Raw genomic sequence first — 22,020 nt, 5'->3', positions numbered from 1 at the left:
TTTATCATTTCATGGTCTGCGTCATGTTAGTTAGTCGCCCAAAACATTGGCCGAAGTGTAGTGTTAACATTGTGGAAAAAGTTTTGAATGATTTTTTTTTGTGGAAGAGACTGTGTTTAACGACAAATATTCTAATTGAGGCGGCATCCGGAAAAAAGGCACATAAGTCAAAAGTTGCTTTTGAGATATTGTGCCTTAAAGTTTTTAAACGATTATAACTCTTAAGATATAAATAATTTATTACATTTGTAATCATAAGTTTTTTATAACTACTTAAGTTTTCTCTGTATTATGTGTTTGATATTTAAAATTCTGGTTTTAATTATACAGTTAAATAACATAAGTGTGTTATATACCCGTTTTCCTGTGTACCTCTAAGATCTAAAAATTTTAATATTCATTTATTGTACACTCAAAAAATATAAAATAACTTGGTTGTATAAATAAGTATGTGGAAGAATAATAACCATGGGTGGTTAAAGAGGACTACAAAATCAAATCTGCTTATAACATAACAATTACTGATTAGGCTCATACATTATTTGTTCAATCTAATCACAGTCTCTTTGAGGCAAGTGTGTACACAAACTTCTTACGTCATCTAGTTTACAAGCACTAACAGTCAGTAGCGGATCCAAAGGGGGGGCTAAGGGGCTCAAGCCCCCTCCAAAAGCATCTGGGTCCACTATTGTTTTAGTGTTTGCCTTGATAAAGCCTAGCCTCAGCTGGGTCAAGCCCCTCCCAAACCAAAATCCTGGATCCGCCACTGCTAACAGTGAGAAAGAGGACGGTTGATACGTTAACATTCTTGAGAGTTTCAAAATTGAATGTTGCCAAGTACGTGAATGGTGTGTTCATTGGGAAGTAGTTTTCGGAACAAATGCACTACCACATTTAGTTAACTGCATCATCACAAACTTCATTATAGTGAACATCCTTAAATTAGATGTTTGTTCTGGAAGGAAAACGCTGGATAGTGCCGTTACCCAATCTTTGACCAAGGCTCGAACCATCCTAATTTAAAATCTTGAAGTATTTCCTCTACTAGTAACAATAGCTTCTAACCAAGGACTTGCACTTCCCTCTTCTTTATTTTTAAGCCAACAAGACTAAAGTTACGATCACACTGGCTGAATGAGTGACCGCGTACTGGATATAAATGAACCACTTATTTTCATGAGGTTTTGAAAACCAGGTACAAAATTTATTTACAGTAGAATTCCGATTATGCCCCCCACCCCCCACCCCTTCCCGGTTGCATCAAGCATTAAAATAATTTTTATGGTGTTTAGGAACTTCTGCACATTTTTCTTCAATGTGTCATATACAAAGAACACTGCCGAGTTGCTGTTTTTACTCGCCTGTTTTTCCAAGTGGCTATAAAAGTACGATGAATCGTCATTAAACACATGAACATTAAATACATATAGCCAAAGACATATTTTGTAAAACTGGCTGATCACACTAAGATTGGAAATAGGGTAGTTTTAGCCAAAATCAAACTTTACAATTAAGTAAGACGCATTGTCATCTTATGGCTTGGATATAAACTCAGCCCTTAGTGATGTTTTTGACGTGACAACGTCTAATAAATCGATGAACGCCGGCTGCACGCACGAAATAGTGTCCCGTTACGCACATGGTTCCGTTAGGCTGTGTCCCGTGACGCTCATGGTTCCGTTACGCTGTGTCCCGTTACGCTCATTGTACGCTTGCGCCGCACCGACAGAAGTGAAAACTTAAAACTTTGTTTATAAATGTGTAATATGAAATAATTTCTACGTCAATTGTACGTAAGAAAATGAATCTGATTACTAGTATAATTCAAAGTATTTATTCTTTTATTATTAAAAAAAGTAACATCTGTCGGCGAGTGCAGTAATACATAATAGGTTATGTTACAATTGACTAAAAAATTATGGTGATTCATATAATTGATGATAGATATTAGATTAAAATTTATTTATATGAAAATTGTTCATAATTATATATAAACTTTATAGCTAAACGCCAGTTTTTAAAATTAATTACAAGTCATCTACACGTGAACTGTTTCGTCGACTGTTTATAAAGTGAAGTGAAAAGTTACTGTGGTTTTCATTGCTTATTATAACAACAATTTCGGCAATAAAGGTTAATTATTCTTGTATTTCAAAAATCTGATTACTAGTATAATTTCAAGTATTTATTCTTTTATTATTCAAATAAAAATGATTCAATTTTATTCATAAAAGTATGCAATCATTTCATCAATGTTTTGTTATGACGTTGTCACGTTAAACTATCGTCCGTAAACCGACTTTACAGACAACCAATTTTTTTTAAATTCCTTTTGTTGATTTCCGGATTCACTTTGCAAAAACCCTAACAAAAACCACAATGCCTGTCTTTGGACGTGTAAACCAATGTTTAAAATGACTTTTAAACAGCTTACGCTAATGTTAATATGAAATTTTGAGAGGCCTGTTGGTCGTTTCTTGATAATAGACCTTAAACATATCAAAAAGGCTTTAAATGGTGTGTTCTGGATTTTTAAAATACTTCAGAATTGTTTAACGAGCACAATAGTGGCTAAAATCACTAGGTATTAGTTGTAAATGAGTCCTCATTAAGTCTACAACATCAGCATGTAACTTATGTGGACGGTTATAATACCATGCCTTTCTTGAAAATGAACTCCACTTAAGGTCTTAGACTCAATAACCCGAAGAATTTTAACAGATATCTTAAAAAATAGTGACTAAAAACTGTTGACACATCATAACTTGAGTGACATTCTGCTTCATGGGTAAGACCAAGTTTTGAGACGAGGTTTCTTTAGGTTGTTACCAATGTTGATATTAGCAAACAGGGTCATTCAAGTTGATAGGTAGGCATCTTGAAGTGCCATTGTAGAATGAGTCAAATGAGTTAAACTGGTCCTGAAGTGGAAAACGTTCACAACATATATTTTTAAAATATTCACTAACCAATGTAAAATCTTTTGATGGAAATACTTCATCTTTGTGTGTAACATACTCTTCACCTCGAACTTTACTAATTTTTGAACTTTCTCGTTTCTTATTTACATACCTATGCATCAATCGTCTCTTATTTTCAACTGGCTCAGTTATATTCATCACTTTCATCACTTTAGTTAAATAATAATAAACATTTAAAGCACAAAATTCAAGAACACTGTATCACTAGGAAATGTTTTGTTTCAACATGCTCACAACTATGAAACATGTGTTTAAAAAACTGTGCTACTGAACTCTAGTGTTTAGATATTGAACTGAAATTTTCTTAGAGTATTCTCACCAATATGGCGTGTTAGAAAAAAATGATGTTCAGAAAAAAGGGCACACATATCTATTTGCCATTTTTCCGGATGCCTCCTCATTTCATACTTACTAACCATAATCAGACGTGGTCAAACACTATTTCCGCAATGTTGTGGGTAGAATAAAATGGAGATGGTGACGTAAAAAAAGTGACTTCAACAACGTCACATTATACCGTCTCCCGACAATTTCTAACACCGTGTAATCTGTTGACTGCAAGGCGCGAGAGGCCGGTGTCGCACTATGCGGCTGAACCGGATCGGTTGCTAGTTTCTACTCGCTGATTTCGTCTGGATCAGTTGTTTTCATGTTCGATTTTGATAAATTTACTTACTGCTGCGTTCTTTGGACACCTGAACGTGCACTAAAAAAAAACATTAAGCTATAAGAAAACGCTACGAAAGTTTTAGCCAAAGTTGCAGAAACGCATAATGTGGCTCCAGCCATATCACGAGTCATTAAAATAATTGCATATCATAAATAACAACGTTAAAAAAGTTTTCGTAATTTGATTGTACCTGTCTCCAAATCATTCTCCGCCTCGCACTGGTACAGCCCTTCATCAAAGCTCCGGGCACTGCCTATCACAATGTTGATGCCGTTTTCCTGATCTTCGACCAGTTTGATTCTGCTGTTCGGCAGGTCCTACAACATTCACACTACAGTCACTCATCTTCGTTGCAGAAGCAAAATATAAAAGAATATTAAGAAATTGTAAAGCTGGCAAAAAAATTGTTTAATCTGACTGTAAAACTAAGAATAATTTTTCAAAGCAATAAATAAAAAGCGGCAGTGGGTATTATTTCAAGTTGCAGGTCATAACAAGATAATCTCGTTTAGAGCCCTGGTGAGTCTTTGTAGCATTTCCACAAATGAGAAACTTGGTGGACGTTGCCATGGGTCAAAAACGTTCTCGAGGTATTCCCATTTTCCCATGCCTCACTCGAATTCCTCGTAAGACATTCAGTGGACAAACCTGGTACTCTGATGTTAGTCATGTTTTTGGCTGAAAGTCGTTTGCTCAATATGGTAAGTCAAGCTAGCAAGCAAGTAAACCAAACTGAGTTATTTTTGAATAACGCATCAAGAAAAAAAGCTGCTACAAATTTCATACAGTCATCTCAGGTAACGTAAAAAAAACTAATGCCATGCCCACACATTGATTACATTTCCTACAGTCATCTGAATTAACTTTAACAACTAATTCCATACCAACACATTAATCAAATTTTCTAGTCATCTCCAGTAACATGAATAACTAATGTAATGCCCACACATTGATATAATTTCCTAAAGACATTTCCAGTAACGTGAAGAACTAATGTCATACCCACTCACTGATAAAAAGACATACCACGATTCTACTGCCATTTTTCATCCACGTGACCTTAGGTTTTGGAACACCAGAGGCTGTGCAAGAAATGGTAATATTCTCGTCTTGCGTGAAAGTGAACGACTCTGGGGCTACAGTCACTGTGAGTGGTTCCCGCACAGCAAGGAACACACTGCCCTCGTCTCTACCACCTGCAGAAACATATACATTTCCTTATATTACAATGTGCGTGAACTCATATTCAACAAAGTAACAAACTGCAAGTTTCCATTTGCAAGTATATGTACAAACACTTCAATAAATTGAATTGAATTGAATTGAATTGAAGAGTCGACATTAATTTTCATAGCACAGTTTACTGCCAAAAGTTGCACATTTACTGCCAAAAGCTGTATAAATGAATACACTTTTTTTTTCTAGTGAAGTCCGATAAGCCTTTGACTTTCCTTAAACATTTTTTTCCCTTAAGTAAGAGTTCACCTGATTTTTGCGTATATGTGAATGAAATATCAGAACATACATCTCTGTTTCGTACTATGCAGGCTCCATAGAAGTAAAATAAAGTTCGTGGTACTGACCTTTGTTCTCAGAAATGCACACATACCAGCCCTCGTCTTCTGTGGTGACCGAGTCAACAATTAGCGTGCCGTTATCGAGCACTGAAACTCTTTCGTCACTTTTTATCGCCTCCAAGTCATCTGAAAAGGCAAAATAAATATAAAAGCGATTGTTCAAAACGTACGAACTGGCAATGAATAAACAATCTTATAAATGTAAAGAAATGAAAATCATTTATACATTGAAATGCAGTGGGAATTAATACCTGATGCATTGTCGATCAATGTATCATGGACAAAGTTAAAGTTAAGTCTATGTTTTACTGCATGAGAAATTTAAAATTTTTTCGAAGTATTCACGTCTTCAGCTTCATAGTGTACGTATTCAGTGGAAGAACGGCCCATATTTAGTACACATTCAGCGAGCCACACTTCACACAATTCATAGGCAGGACAAAGACAGTTATCTTCAGCATGAACTCCTTAGATGAAGTGGTTCTTGATCTCGTGAACATGCACACTTTAACCAAGCTCGTTGAGCAAGTTTATATAGTGATGATGGTATTATTTATGTCGGACGTCCAGCCATTCGAATCAAGCACCGGAGAGGCCACCGTACGGTGCGTTAACCAGCCACGGGAGTAGCCAGGATTCGCGGAGGGGCAGGGCTGAAGGGTCTATAAGAATATATTTTGGATAGTGTAGGGAGGGGGTAGTTCTGCGGGATATGGACGAACATAACACCACCCCACCCCCTCCCGCAGACTGAGGATTATTATGTCATTTTTATTAACCAGAAATTCTTAGATAAAAAAATTCCATTTATGAAGAGTATATCCTTTCAGCTGCCACTGCTCATGACTTTGTCCTAATAAGTACGTGTTTAGAGAGAAGGCTGCTCTCCAATGCTGCATATTTAGTGGCCATTAATGTAGCCATACTTCAGTTATTTTATGCTGGTAGTGTATTATTGATGAAAAAAATTGTGTTGGTGTAGTTCACGCACGACAGAATTATACGTCTGGCTTTTTAGGAATAGAAAGAGATATATTATTTTCATTTTCGATCAAACTATCCTCATAAAGATGAATGATAATTATAAACTCAATTGCACATCAATAACTCTCTTCAACACGATTAAATAAATTGTAGATTCTTTAAATAAAATAAAAGAAATATGGCAGCGTCAATCGTCAGCCATTACGAAAACTGAGGAGTAGACAAACACAAGCAGCGTTACGAGAATTCCGTTCCATCAATGCTGCGTCATTTCTACCTCTCCCCTGCAGACCGTTACAATTAGCAAACAGCATGCTCCGTTACGTACATATCCCCCCTCTCCTTTTCCATCTTCCCATTCGACCACTAGTGCATGCGTTGGAGTGGCGCCGCTGACGCACTCTCTTCCTCTACCGGTTCCCCCACCACGTACCAAACTATTCCCCTCATGCGATCGGAATTTTCGTAACGCTTGAAAATTGTTGCCTCCTCAGCTAAGAAGTTTCACTTCAAAAAAATCGGGGTCTAAGCTCCCCCCTCCCCGGGCCGCTCCCTGACTGCGCCCATGAAAACAGCTGAAAGGGCACCATGGATCTGACAGTCTAGAACAAACACAAACACCACGTGGCCACCGCGCTTCACGTTAATGATCGCTGGATTCACCCGCCAGTTGTAACATACTGATCGGAAACAAGAACGAGAATAGTGATGGAAGTGAGCAAGGTGCAAGCAACAGACACAGAGCTATTGAGGATAACACATATCATTACAGGACTGCATGAGCAATTACACTTTTTTTAAATGTATCATTTACATCAAAGTAATTATAAAAGGAGAAGTGCAACAAAATATTCAAGGCAAAAAGAAAACATAAAATAGTACACAAAATTAAAATATCCAATGAGGAATCCTACGAGAAAAAACAAGAAAGGATCAAACGAAGGAAAATGCGGAGACTAAGAAACAGAAATGGAGGAGGATATGTTACACACCCGGTTGAAGCAGAAACTTCGAATTTTTATTTTATTTAATTAATTTTTTTCGGGGAATATTCAAGATCCCACTTTTAAGCCTGTTGGCTAATCAAGGGTCTACAAGTTCCCTTTACCTGGTCTTTACCATACAAAGTGCACACTCATTCGTGCCTTACACAGAAAGCGAACTATCAAGATGATAGTTCAGTAACGGAGCAGAAATTATGTGCGTATTTATAGTCCATTCAGGTGTATCTGGTCATTTTATAAATCAAGCTTTGAAAAAATTAACTTACTGAAACTACATATTATTCAACGCAAACACAACCAGTTTTAACCCTGTCAAGATGGCAGTAACTTTAGAGACGTGCTACGTTAAAAATGGCTGGACACGGAATTTTTTTTTTTTTTTTTAATATTGAGTGGTGTTTGGTGTAAAAGTAACATGTTTATGAAACAATTTTACAGTCTCGCGTGATAAGCGCGTGCAAGCGTGCTAAACTAACGTTAGTGTTGAATATTCTGTCAGGTGGAGGAATATTGAAAGTATATTTTAAATAGTGATACTAAAAATTTAGATTTCAAATTTTTATACAACTGAATATATACAGAATGAGTCACAGCTCGACAGATAAATCCTGGCTGGATGTTCGTCACGAAAAGTAAGTTAAAAACAAATTACCTGACATATTGTCCAAAAATCTTTTCAAGGTTAGTATTACGCCTTTGATATTGGAGATGAAGAGAATTTTTATTTTAAAAAAAATTGAGAGAGAGGAAGGATTTAAGATAGAACACAAGGATCTGGATAATCTTTTACTAAACAAATCTCTACTTACAACTGCCGTAAAACTTCCACTGTTCCATATATTTTTTCTGACGTATGGTGAGCTTAAATTATTTTAAAAAGAAATAGTTTTATGACAGCGATAGTTTTGTGATGGTTGCATAAATTTGTTCAATTAAACATTATTCAGACGCCCAGTATTATTTGAAACTAGCTTTGCTACGGCAATCTACAGGCAGACACATTCGCAATGCCCATCAAACATGCCCCTACCCGTGGGTGCGCCACTGTCATTACAAAAGTCGTTGCCATGGATGCGCAGAAGGCACCAACAATGCAAAATCCTGTAGCCAAGTAAACTAAAAAACCACCAATTAAATAGCAAAATTTCATCAAATCTTTATAATATTTTGTGGTATATTGCAGCTTCGCCCGCGTAGCATCTAGTGACTGAACTGGGAAAGGGAGCTCACCATACATTGGTTGCACTTGGTTGTGAAAAATATGTGTTTTTTTTTATCTCCTGTTTCCATCATCGTAGCGAGATAAAAATAACCCAGTTTTAAGTAAGTTCATACGCTTTTAAACACAGAATGTTTCATCAAAATAGGTTCAGTAGTTTTTTTCGTCGACCTCTAATAAACGGACAAACTACACTAGGTATAGATAAAAGCACAGTTGAGGTCGAACTGGGAAGGCGAGCACTTTAGGAGCCCGCAGCGGACGTGCGACCTACCCGCAGACGGCCGCGAGGAGTGGTTGGCCCGCGCCCAGGTCACGTGGTGCGGCAGCAGGCTGCGCGCCTCGCAGTGCAGGGCTGCGCTGGAGCCGGGAGACGCCATCACCTGGTCCGCGGTGCGCACCTCGGGGGGAGGACCTGCAGTCAGCGCCGAGCGCCGCGCCTTTGCCGTGTTGCCAACAACTAGATGGCAACACTGTGACTGTGGTGGTGTTTACTTACATCTTCAACCTTAGCGGGCTATGAAACAGCATTCGAATATAGGGCGTATCCAAGGGAAGTGGTGAAACAAACAGCAAAGTTCTTCCTTTTTTTGTTTATTATTGTATGGCACCATGTACCCTACTCCAAAATACCCTCCCTTCCGTTTTGTGCATGATATGCTACGTCATTTACCTAAGGGTAAAGTATAAAGTATTAATTTACAAATAATTATTTTTAAAATGTTCAATTCCGTAGGTGCTATGCAGAAAGTACTAGCCATAATAAATTGTACTTTTGCCAAAATAAATTCAACTTTCGCCAGATTTCCACATAGCCTGCGCCTACTGTAATGCTGGCAATTTTTACGCTACTCCAAGCGAGCTTCGCACTAGCCTTAATGCAACTACAGCTTGTTTTGCCGACCAATAGCTAACCAGAGTGCCCACGCCATTAATGCCACACACCCAGGCCACCCCATGGACTTGCGCCTCCGTGCGGTGGACGCCATCTTGTCGAAGGCGCTCCCTTAGTCTGGTTCGATCCCCGGTGGTGGTCACACCCGGACTTTTCATGAGTGTTGAAACGTGGCCGACATTGCTACGCCGCCTTACGCCTGTGCGGTTTTCTCGCGGTACCCCCCCCCCCCCCCCCCACCACCACCCTTCCGCCCCCGATCACGACAATTCTTTCCGCCAAAGCTCCAGACCCATTTCGTGGTCACCGGAGCGACGCGTGGACGATCTCCGAGACGGCGCGCCGAGGGCAACGGACCGCGAGAACAGGACAACCAGTAGGCGAGCACAACGGGGGAATACAATACGCCGCATGCATCTTACGGCTGTTCCTGCCATACGATAAAATAAAACAAGATTATGTACGGAAGCGGGTTATAAATAGGCCATGGCTTACAGTAAGGAACCATCCAAGTTTTGAACTTGAGTGATCCAAGAAAATGATGGAATGTGGATTCAACCCGAAATGCGAGAATTAACGTCTTGCTACTGCTCGGTAATCAGAGAAAGTACGTGGCACAAGAAACAAAGAATTTTAATCAAAATACGAGTGATTAGGTTACGCGAAAAGTCCAATGGAATAGATTGCCACATCAAATTTTGTTTTCTCATACAATAAATTCTATCAGCTTGTGCCAAATGTTATAATAGGAAAAACATAGGAAACTGGTAAGTAAAACGCGTGATAAGTGATATCAGCGAACCTGGTGGCGTGGAGTGTCCCTATGTTTTTGTGCAACGTTTGTTCAAAGAACGTGAGTCTAGGTACAGTAGTGGCATTGCTTACTGATGGTCGTACAGCGGTGAGTCCAAATAACTGCGGTCCGATCAGGAACACATTGCAAATGTATGCAGGTTTGCATTCTTTGACATCTACTCTCTTTTTTCAATGCACGATATCTGCTATTAGCGCTGACCTTGTTTCAGTGTGCTCTTTTGCCATATAAACCCATACAGCACAAACGTTTTAAACACAGTTTTATAATATAATGAAATTTTTTTTTAATCTACAAAAAATAAAAGGAAAATTTAGAATGAGAATTTGGGAAATATATTTTCTTGTTGTATTTCATCGAAAGCATTATCTGATAACATTCAATTCTTACTTTTTTAAAAAGTAACTGAATGCCACCATCTTTTTTCAAAAATTTTTGCCATCAACTTTTTTATATAATTCACTATTCAAAATTTTGGCTCTGTTTGACAATAGTATATAATTAATTAATATAATATTAAAAGTGAGCGAATGCTACAAATAGTATTTTCTCCTGTGAAATACAAATTAATATTTATAATTGATTTTTTTATTGCATAATGTATAGAACTGTAATAATACTATCAAAAGACACGATTTTATGTCCAAGCAAAATCAAACAATAATAATAAAACTTAAAGAGACTGATAACTTATTCTTAATACTATAGATACAAAATAAGACTTTTTGATTTCAACAAAGCGGGTGATATGAATCTGGCAACAGAAGGTGCCAGTTGCTTTGAACTGCAATCCAAGTGTGAGACCATATGAAACAGCGAAATTTTTGTACCCTTAAGAATTAGTAGGGCCATGCATTTTTCGCGAAAAAAAAAAAAAAATTAAACCAGCTGTGTGTTAAAACTTTGCAGCATTGTGGTTTATTGGATTTATTACAGGTACATGTCAACTGTCAGCATACCACCCAAAGCCGTCCAGTGCGGAAGCAAACGCTTCCTGAATGGCTCGGCCAAACAGGGCAATGGCTTCTCTTGCAGGCGGTCGTCAATTACAAGGGAACAATAGCATACCTTATTTATTGCAGTCTAACGAGCGATCAGATATTTTTCGTGAAAACTGCATGCAGGGTTCCAACACGAGCAAAATGGGCCCGAAGCACGGCTCGGTCGCGGTCGAGTACCTGAGACGGAGAGGAAGGTGGCTCCCTTGTGCACCCCGGCGGAGTTCCTGGCCCAGCAGGTGTAGTTGCCCTCCGCGGCCTGCGACACGCTCGGCACGCCCCACGTCACCTTGCTCGTCTGCCTGGCGAGACGACACACAGTCCGTGCCACGCAACTAGACTCCGGCGACGCCCTTCTCCTAGACCTGTCACTCGCCAAGCATCGCCGACAGTTGTTTCCAAGGCCGTTCTCAAAGAAGGAGGGGGTTCATACATCCATTATATCATTTTTTATTAGTAAGTCTTCTTTATAATTGTGTTTTAATTTAATATTGGTAAAGTTAATTTTTTTCACTAGCACATATACTTATGAAATTATAAGTGAAAATCACATAACAGTGTGAAAATTGCGTTTCGTTGTTCTGCAAATATCTCAACATGCACCATTAAATTCTGGTGGGAGATTACATATTTTTTAATTTGCATCCCAAGAAAGATAAGGAACGATAATAAAACCGACTACTGATTTTTTTTTTTTTTTTGCAACGAAAGTTTGTTTTCCGTCATTGTTTTCCTGGGCTAATAAAGAACACATTTAAACACAAACCAACTAAAGGGACGCCGACTTCTACGTCACAGCACAATGCTGGCCGCGTGTAGCTTGCTGTCAAAGGGAGACCCAACAAAAAATAAATTTAAAACAATACAGTAAAATGTCTTTAATCCAGCAATCTATGGTTCAGCACATTCTGTAATCCAGCACCAATAGAGCCACTCGCGTTCAGATTTTTTTTTTTCGGTTAACTTCTGGCTTTTGACCTTGGCCACCATTTCGCATTAAACTGCGCCGCCGGCGTTTTTTGTTTGCACAGTTTGGATTTCATTTCAGGTCGGTAATTCTTGTCTTCTAGAGAGTTACTGAGTATTATATAAATGTATATTCTGCGCCTGGAGCCAGAGCGTGGAGCTGAAGCCGATGTCCGCCATCTTGGTTTGTAACATCAATGTGACCATCTTGACTAACCTTGACCTTGACTATTTACCTTGACCCCGGCCGCCATATTGAATACTCCATCTTGGATTCCGCCATTCTGTTTTCTAGAACATTCCGCCATCGTAGATTCTAGAATGTTGCACTTTTCGTTAAGGTCGCCATCTTGTATTCTAGAATTATACACTTTTCGTTATGCCCACTATTTTTAATTTAGACATGTCTGCCATCTTTAATTCTCAAGTCATATCCACCATTTTGAATTCTGTCACATCCACCATCTTAGATCTGACATCACAACAATTTTTTTTCGGTTCAGACATCATGCACGCCATCTTGTTTTCGTCTGCTGGAGACCGCCAATTTGGATCAAAGCAGACATCTTGTTTTGTTTGTTAGAGGGCTCCATCTTGGATATTTATAATTATTTTGCTAAATAAAAATTCCAAAATTCATTAAAATAAATCACTCATTAATGGTGATTAAATCCATCCATTCATGTCCTTGGTCCGATACTTGATTCATGCAAAAAATTAAATAAAAATATTAATGTCAATAAATATAGTGGATGCACTAAAAAGGCTTCAATTACTTTACTACCATCCTCCAGTAAGCCAAAGATGACCTATTGACCACCATCTTAGAAATTCGTAATTATTTAGATAGAAATTCGGAAAAAATTCCAAAAACAAAATCTAAAAAACCACTCATTAATCTACTGATTGAATGGAAAGATTCTTGTACTTGCTTCAATCCTTTATCAATGAAAAATTGTAATTTGATCAAATATCACATAAATTGACAATAAAAGTTACAGGTTCAGTAATTAAAATACCACAAGTTATTTTACAAGCAAATAATTATTACATAATTTCTACAAGAAAAATCAGCAAATTACTAGCATTTCTCGATTTCTGCATCAGCTACCACGAATTAAGCGAGATGGGTAGCCCCACCACTTGACGTAGTATCGACCGTTTCTTCCTTTGAGAATCTTCTCCACCAAGTAGGTATCTAGATACATCTTAGGCTGAATCTCTTCAACATAGAAACCACCGCGAATAAGATTGTGGTCCAAATCTTCGAGGCAGTAGATCCTAGGCCCCGATTCACGAACGTGGGGCACACGAAAAAGTTCAAAACACCAATTCGCCGTGAAACCTATCTCGAAGACGCCTTTCTACTTGGAAATTCTCACAATGTCATGTTAGCTTTACATTTTCGGGGATCGTTGTTCTTTTAGTTGTAAAACACTGTTCGGGGATGTGATCATCATTTACGTCTTTAGGCTTCATTTTAATTATAATGTGCATCGTGGAATTGTATTCGCTTGTTAGTTTCGGCAAGATATCAAGCCAGCTGTAATTTCCATTAGCCGTGAACTTTCGCCACATCTTTGTGCACAAAGTTCTGTTAAACATTTCGACAATGGAGGCTTTGACATTACTAAACGTAGAATAGTGTTTGATGCCAAACTTCTTCATGAAAGCCTTGAAGATCAGTTTGTAGAATAATTTGTCAGATCCGTTTGCAGGAGCGACGGTACACATTCATCACGCAAAATGTATGTCATGGTCTTGATTACATCGATTGCGTTCTTCGATTTCACAGGTGTGTTCCAAGCAAATTTGCTATGCATGTCGATGACCGTCAACACGTACTTGAAACCTTTAGTAATTCGGGAATATGGTATCATTTCAACAAAGTCCGCCTGGAATAAATCATCAAGTCCACACACTATGACTTTGCAGTGAGGGTATGTTCCCCTTGCAAGAGCATAAAGTTCATAAGCTATTCCTGTTCGACTCATTGTATGTAGCTGGCTTCATCATTTATGTTGCCGGACCTGAGCGGAAGAAATGACTGAGTAAGTTTTGCGATGGAGCCACCGAAATTGTAGACCTGCAGACTGACTATGGCTGTCCTTCCCTGTGCAAGCTTACTGCAATGTATGGCGAGCAGGCTCAGGCCTGTGAAACTTTTGAACGATTATGTGTCTATAGAAAATCGCAGCTAATGCGGAAATGATTCTCTGGGTGTGAATAGACTTGTCTTAGCCTGTATATATAAAATACATGAAACAGTTCGTACCTTCATTTGTCGTCCGACCTGCAAGAAGGTGTTTTCGTTCCATCCTTACAATTGTTATGTGAGCATAAGCCTAGCTTCAGCAGTGTCGAGTACAGTTACTGAGATGTCAGATATATACGCACATATACGGAAACCTGTGATGGAGGCGCTCAGCACTGACGGTTTTCGCACTTTCCTGTGTCCTATGAACCGACTCAGCAGCTGCTAGAATGTCCTTGAACCTGGAAACTGTGCCATCTATCGCATGAGACCGCACACAATCCTTTCAGCCAGCATCGAAGTAGTCGCTTCATCTGCACGTGCAACACCAAAGTTGGAATTGTTGCAACCTGACCCGACATGCATCTTGTCGTAGCTCTGTCAGAGATCGTGTCTCAAAAAGCACCGGTTCAAAGCCAAGTCGCAGCCATGGTCGCAGACGTCGTCGTCCATGTCTCGCCGAAGCAGTCATCGGCGAAAGTATTGTCGAAGAATATGACCAGTCAGATACCTGTGTTCTTGCTCCCGAGATCAGCGAACTAGTTAGAACCGATATAGATGAGACAGTACCCAGAGTTTACGAAGCAGTCCATGCAGCGTTAAAGGCTTTGCTTATGAAAGTGCTTAATGCTTTAACCTAAATTTTATTTGTGTATTTTAAAATAATTTATTAAAATATCAAATTTGTTTTTTTTTAGTCTTAACGTACTTGCATAAAAAATTAACTAAGCAAAAATTTGTTGATTTTATTCACGCAGTATACCAGCAACCGCAGGTATATACAAGCAAGTCCCAGACGATAGCTCCCTTAGGGCCGGTTTCACCAACTTAGTTTAAACAAATTAATCTCGATTAGTTTCAATATAAACTCGTTTAGTCGATTCTGCGTTTCACCACGTGCGTAATCTCGATTTTCCAGAGTAAAGCGAGATTTTATATTAACTGGCCAAGTTCATCCAGTTAGCGCAGCTAATCTCGCTTAACGTATGTAAACAAATGGCTCGAACAGCTTACAATGTTATATTTGAAGAAGATTCTGATGGAAATGATTTTATTCCCTTGCGTCGACCTCGTACAATTCGCGAAAGGAGTAATTATTTTGAAAGCTATGATGAAGTGGACTTCAGAACCCATTTCCGTCTGTCGAAACAGTCTGCACATAGACTGATCTAACAAAACTGTCTTCTCATGTGGCAAAAGATTTCGACTTCTTTGTCGCTTTTCTTTAATTACAGCTGAAACTGCACCATTGCCAATCATGTTTATATGCGATATGACAATAATTTCCACGGTATTACTAATTTTTCAAAAAAAAAAAAATAAAAAGTTTTTTTTTTTTAGGTTGATGCGGCCACCTTAAATTACGCTCGGACAAAAGCAGCATCTACAAGAAGGAAAAAAATACATATTCGGGTATCTCCGACAGATATTCGGGTATATTCGCTAGGAAATGGGTGTTTTTATGTGGAAGGCATTTATAAATCGAGTTTTAGAAATCTCGATTAATTTAAACTTGTGTAACGATGGTGAAACACACGTCGGAATTAAACTTACGATTATACTTCATCTAGTTTTGTAAATCTCGTTTTGTAACAAAATTAAACCTGCTTGGTGAAACCGGCCCTTAGTCCGCATCTGGCTTTGGTTTAGTGCAGATTGGTTTTCTTCAGTACGTTTCCTGACATTTTTTGTTTTTGTATAAATTATGTAATTTTATTTGTTTGTAAAAGAACTTGTGGTAGTTTATTTATTGAATCTGACACTTTTATCGTAAATTTATATGCTATATAATCAAATTACGTTTTTTGCATTTACCAAGTATCGAAATAAGGACAGGAATCCATCGATTCAATCAGCAAATTAATGAGTGCTTTATTGGATTAATTTTATAATTTTTTCCGAATTTCTAGCTAAATAAATACGAATGTGCAAGATGGTGGCCAATGTGTCATCATCGGCTTACCAGAGGCTGGTAGTAGAGGAATTTAAGCCTCTTTTAGGACTTTCCACCATATTTTTTGAAACTAATATTTTCTACATACAATTAAATTTTTGATATCGATCAAGTCTCAAACCAAGTACATGCATTGATAGCATCAAACAGTACATTAATGAGTGATTTTTTTTTTTAATGAATTTTGGAATTTTTCCCGAATTTCTAGCTAAATAATTACGAATTTCCAAGATTGCGACCAAGATGACGACAAGATGGCGGGCGCCGTGGCAATAGATGGTAAAAATTAAACCAATATGGAGGCAGTGCATTCTGGTAGACGACATGTGTACTACTGTCCGCGCCAGGAATGGTGGCACTCGAGCTCCCTAGTCCTCGGGCTAATGGGAGGGCACGACCACCCGCAGCGACGGACGACAACAGTAACGGCGTGGCCGTATATTCTATTACATGAAAACATTTGTCCGCGCCAGGAATGGTGGCACTCGGTCACTTTAGTCCTCGGATCAGAGGGTACGATCATCTGTAGCGAGGACGATAGTAGTAACGGCCTGGTCATATATTCCGTTACATGAATATATTTATAAATGTTTCACAGTAAATGTTGATATACACCTGTACCATGTGACCATAATCATTGACTTTACAACAGCTTTCAAGACAAGGTACTAATTTGTTTCAGTAAAAAAAACAAAAAACATTGAATATTAAACATAATTTAAAATACTAAACATTTATGTCACATCGAAATGTAAACAAAACATTCATCATGGTACTGCATTACTGCGCAGCTGAAATGTCCCTACAGTCTTTGTATTGCTATGCAATACAAAGTGTTTAGGCATTGCTGTCTCTTGTTCAATCAAATATCCTAATAACACATATCTTACAATGCATTAACATTTTGTCAATACTATATAATAATCTTCTTAAAACACAATTTAATTGATATCAAAAATATGGTAGTGCAATTAAAAATGTGATAACATGAATGGTAAAATAATAATTATAAGGCTGAAAGTGTAGCATTACAAATGCTATAAATAAACAATACCAACGAATTAAATACGATTCAGAAATGTATGAGTGAAATACCAAGCTACGCTGATAGAGATATATTTCAAATATAATGTTGTTTCAAACGTACAAAATGTGTTGCACGTGTCAGGAAACTCACAATGGACTTGCCAAAACACTGTCGTTACTTTCACAGGATGTAGAACAGTAACCATCACTGTTTTCGGCACTGTTTTCACTACCCTCACCGGTATCACTATCTTCACTGTCGTTCCCAATGATGATGAAATATTCGTCTTGAATATCGCCCATTAATGGGTCTTTCTTGCAATAATTGTCTTCCGTGTTCTGTACGTGTTGGCAGTAGCCCTCCCAGTCACTGCAGGTAATATAATCTTTGAATATATATACTGTATAGAAGTCGCGAGTGGATAGGAATTACTCTACGTTTTTCAGGAGCGTATGATGAGCAGCTTGGGACCTTCACCGCTGCAATTCGCTGCCATAACGCCCTGTATCGTCTTAGTTGTTATTTACACGTTAGAGCGCAGCACTGTCGCCCGCTGTCATTCCCCGCACCCCCACCTATCATTCACTGCAGCTCAAGGTCGTTCAACGGGAGGGGGAAGGGGTGTTTGAAGAGTTCGACACTTGTCCGCTAGGGACCACCACAAGTCGATGCCCTAGAGATGGTGGCGATTGCGGCGGTGAATTAACCAACTACCTCAAACCGTATTAGAAATTTTAACCTGGGCTGGCGACTTCTATACAGTAGGTATATATATTCAAAGATATAATTCATAGCTTGTGTGGTTTGAATTTGCAATGATTGGAGAGAGAGAGAGACAATTCACCGGTGGTGTTATTTTCTCGCACTAGACGTTTACGTTTTGCCCAAGCGAGCTCTATAGCATTCAATTCACACATGTAGGGTGGTAATCTGATAGCCCGATGACCATGAGTTGCTAATAGGTGATCAACTATAAACCTTTTTGTTTGTGGTCGATGTCTGTCCAGCAGATCTAGTAGCTCTGTTTTACTCATAGTCACATTACATTCGACCCCATTTCTATTAAGCCATCCCACTATTTCTCGTTTAACATCGTATTTTGATGGTGGCTTGTCCACTTGTTTGGAGTGGTATGGTGCGTTGTCCATAACTACGATCGATGCAGGTGGTAGATTTGGCAGTACCTTTTCTGAAAGCCATTTTTAGAAATTTACAGAGTTCATTTTTCCGTGGTAATCCCTCACTGTAGCACTAGCTTTGTAAACAACACATGCTCCTGGAAGGAAACCATTTCTCGAACCAATATTCAAAACTATTAGTCTGTGAGCTGCATTTCCTGTACTCATAACACCGTTTATATCGTCCTTTTTCTTCCAACATTTCTTGAATGTTAAATTTGTGTCAACCCAGGTTTCATCAAGGAAAAATATTTCTTTTCCATCTTTTCTAATTTGCTTCATTTAAGTAAGGTATTTTGACCGCCAACGAATGATATCAGCTCGTTCAAGGAGTACTACACGTTTGTCTTGGGTTTTCCTCCACACGAAATCCATTTTCTGCAGAAGTCGGCGCAATGACGATTTGCTCCAAATCCAGCCGATCTTTTCTTTAAGAATTGGTAATAGCTTGTTGACTGTTGGCACAACCTTTTTCACAATATAGAATTCGTGAATTGTATCTCGAATAACTCTTCTATCAAAACTGTCGTCAATTTTTACAGTCTTTCTTTGCCTGCAAAAACATGTTAATTTAAATTAGAATCAACAAGTTAGCTTTAAGGGGGTAGTTTTCTTACTTTCATGAATTGGTTGAGATTTCGCCATTATACTATATTTTTATATCCGATATTTTCAAACTAGGTTAAGTATACATACATCACGTTTTAACAGTAATTTTAAGTACTATTTTGTTAATATCAAATCATTTTATGACCTGCATGATCCTAATTAGGTATATTCTAATAAGTCAATAATTTCAGTCCCTCAACAAATAATATGGATGACAGGCAACTCATTTCAAATTCAAAAGGTCTGATAAGTACTTTACTGTGTCATGATTACCACCAAATTTCAAGATTAAGCCATAAATATTAATTGCTGAGTAATAATTATAAAATTATTAAATCTAGGAAACTACTCCCTTAATAAAACAAACATACTTAAATAGAAACTGGACAGTTTTCACGAATCAATTTCAGCACAAACTACAATTCGGACACATACGAACATACACCTGATTTTCCATCGGTTCTTTGTGTTTAATGAACGTATATATTGGGCTTAAGTAGGCGGCCTTTCTATGCCGAAAACCCCCGTTAATATAGGTGGAGAGGATTTTTGGATTAATTAAAATAAAGTTTATTTATTTTTCACATATTCACTAAAACAAACGTCATATTTAATATTTAATTATATTTGGTGTTTACAATATAAATAGCTAGGCACCCAATACAACTATATCACCATTTTGATCCTTAAAATAGTTGTTTATTTTCCGGGGGAGGGCCCCCAGCAGACTCATCCATCGTAACAGACTACCACTGTTGAACTGCTGTGAGGGAACAATGTTTGTAGGTTGCAGACTACAGACGCAGGTATATGCGGGGAGTCACTTCCCCTCTCTCCGGCATGACCCCTCACCCCCGCGGAGAGAAGTGCCACCTTTCCTGACGCGGACAGTATGTGACACTAGTGCTCCTGGTAGCAAGTACTGAAAATACAGATAGCTACCTACAGCAGAAGAAAACAAGATGGTGTCTCTAATGTCATAATCCAAGATGGCGGTATCCAGAAGACGAAAACAAAATGACTGCTGTGATGTCATAATCCAAGATGGTGGCCTCCAGTAGACGAAAACAAGATGGCGGACATGACATCATACTAACTACTGTAATATATACATTAGTATTAGTGGTGGGAGGTCAGTACTTCGGTGGCCTCTGTCGAGGAAGGATCCGTCGCTATATTTTTTTTGTCCTTACCGGGTTCGAACCGAGGACTCAGAGTTCCATAATGTATGTTTTTTAGTTAAAATATTATTCAATTTGTTTTCAAATAATTTTTATGTATTTTACAATTTTCTGATAATAATTATGGATTTTAAAGGTGGCGGCCGTAACGAAAATTGCAACGGCGATGTCATTATTCAAAATTTCCAAAAATTTCTCGAAACCAAGATGGCGGAAAACAAAATGACGGATGTGACAAAATTTAAAATGGCACTATCCAGGATGGCGGAATACAGGATGGTGTATTCAAGATGGCCGCCGGGGTCATGGTCAAAGGTCAAGGTCATCCAAGATGGCCAATGTGATGTCACAATCCCAGATGGCGGACATATGCTCCAGCTTCACACTCCGACGCCATGCGCCGGAGGAACTATTATATACTACTTTACTCTACTCATTTTCACACTTGGTATCACCGTTTAAACTATTTTGATCTTCGATAGCCCAAAAAAAAAATCGTCAATCGGGCATGACCATGTTCCCAAATGAGCTGGGTGAAAGACTTCACACTGTATCACGTGATTCAGGGCCCCGCCTATCTGGACACACAAACGATGTGACAAATTAAACAACAAAAACACGCAATATAAAAACCGATCAAAATATCAAAATATCAGAGTGGTGTATGTTTACGAAAAACATATAAGAATACGCTGAGGGTGGATGAATAGTTCTACCCCAGTGTTTCGTTCTTAAAACTGTATTTTTAGAAGACTGAAAATAGGCTAAGACATGTATTTTCAGAATCAGTAGAGATTCTTGAAAGTACCCAAGGGCCTTGCATAACACCTTTATCTCAATTTCTCCACCATATAATGCAATGGTTACAAAGTTGGCCTGTGCACGACGAGAAGTCTGTGCGCCAGTTCAGAGACACCGCGCTCTGGAAGCACCAGCGAACACGCCCCTGGCTGGGCGGGCGGCGTGGGGAGTGGGGAGCGGCACTCACTGGTAGGTGATGAAGCCGCTGACGGGACTGCCGTCCTTGAACCACATGACCTTGAAGGGCACCAAGGACTCCACGTGGCACTTGAGCACGGCGGGATCGCCGATCCAGCCGGCCGTGCGCGGCTGGATGGTCACCACCGGAGGCGCTGCAACCGTCAACAAACACACACATACGGCTCGGCCCACGCTTCTCCTTTTATTTCCTAACCTGACTATAACTAGTGTATTTGTTCGGGACGAGACCTAGGTGCGTCTCAGGCCGAAGAGCTACACTCCTAGTCATGCATGGAAATAGTCGCATGCATCGTGTGCTTTGTGAGGGGATTGGCAAGCCATGGCAGCGATTGAGCCATGGGCGTCGCCACCGGAAGGGGGGGGGGGGGGGACACGTCTCCCCCAATAATAAAAGTCTTCAATTTCGTCCCCTCCTATAATATTACTCCTGATGTTTAAATTAATGATTTTTTGTGGATATAGCACCAGCAGATATGTTAACTGTGTTTTAACAAATTTGTTCTCTGAAAATATTTTTTTATAAAAAATAAATTATATATTGCAACCAACTATAATCAGAATATTTAGGAAAGAAAAATGCCTAAAAACCACCTTTTTGCACCTTCAAATCCCAAATTTTCCCGGGGGAGGACCCCCGGACACCCCCCCCCCTTTTTTTTTTTCCAGGGGATGGATATTCCTCAACAACTAAATCAATTCACGTCCCC

The 22,020-nt window shown here is 38.8% G+C and overlaps 1 protein-coding gene across 1 annotated transcript in view; it reads right to left on the bottom strand.

The window, feature by feature from the left end:
* Nucleotides 1-22,020, bottom strand: part of LOC134546339 (hemicentin-1-like) — a 345,137-nt gene that overhangs the window by 242,458 nt on the left and 80,659 nt on the right. Inside the window, exons 7-12 of the mRNA XM_063389116.1 lie at nt 21,300-21,444; nt 11,323-11,444; nt 8,710-8,850; nt 5,235-5,354; nt 4,678-4,847; nt 3,842-3,968 (exon numbers count right to left, since the gene is read on the bottom strand). Coding sequence (XP_063245186.1) covers nt 3,842-3,968; nt 4,678-4,847; nt 5,235-5,354; nt 8,710-8,850; nt 11,323-11,444; nt 21,300-21,444 — 825 coding nt within the window. The remainder of the gene's footprint in view (nt 1-3,841; nt 3,969-4,677; nt 4,848-5,234; nt 5,355-8,709; nt 8,851-11,322; nt 11,445-21,299; nt 21,445-22,020) is intronic.

This window comes from Bacillus rossius, chromosome 1 (assembly GCF_032445375.1).
Source record: "Bacillus rossius redtenbacheri isolate Brsri chromosome 1, Brsri_v3, whole genome shotgun sequence".
In the NCBI taxonomy this organism is placed as follows: domain Eukaryota; kingdom Metazoa; phylum Arthropoda; class Insecta; order Phasmatodea; family Bacillidae; genus Bacillus; species Bacillus rossius.
The sequence above is the reverse complement of the archived record's forward strand: the minus strand, read 5'-3'. Positions and strand labels throughout refer to the sequence as shown.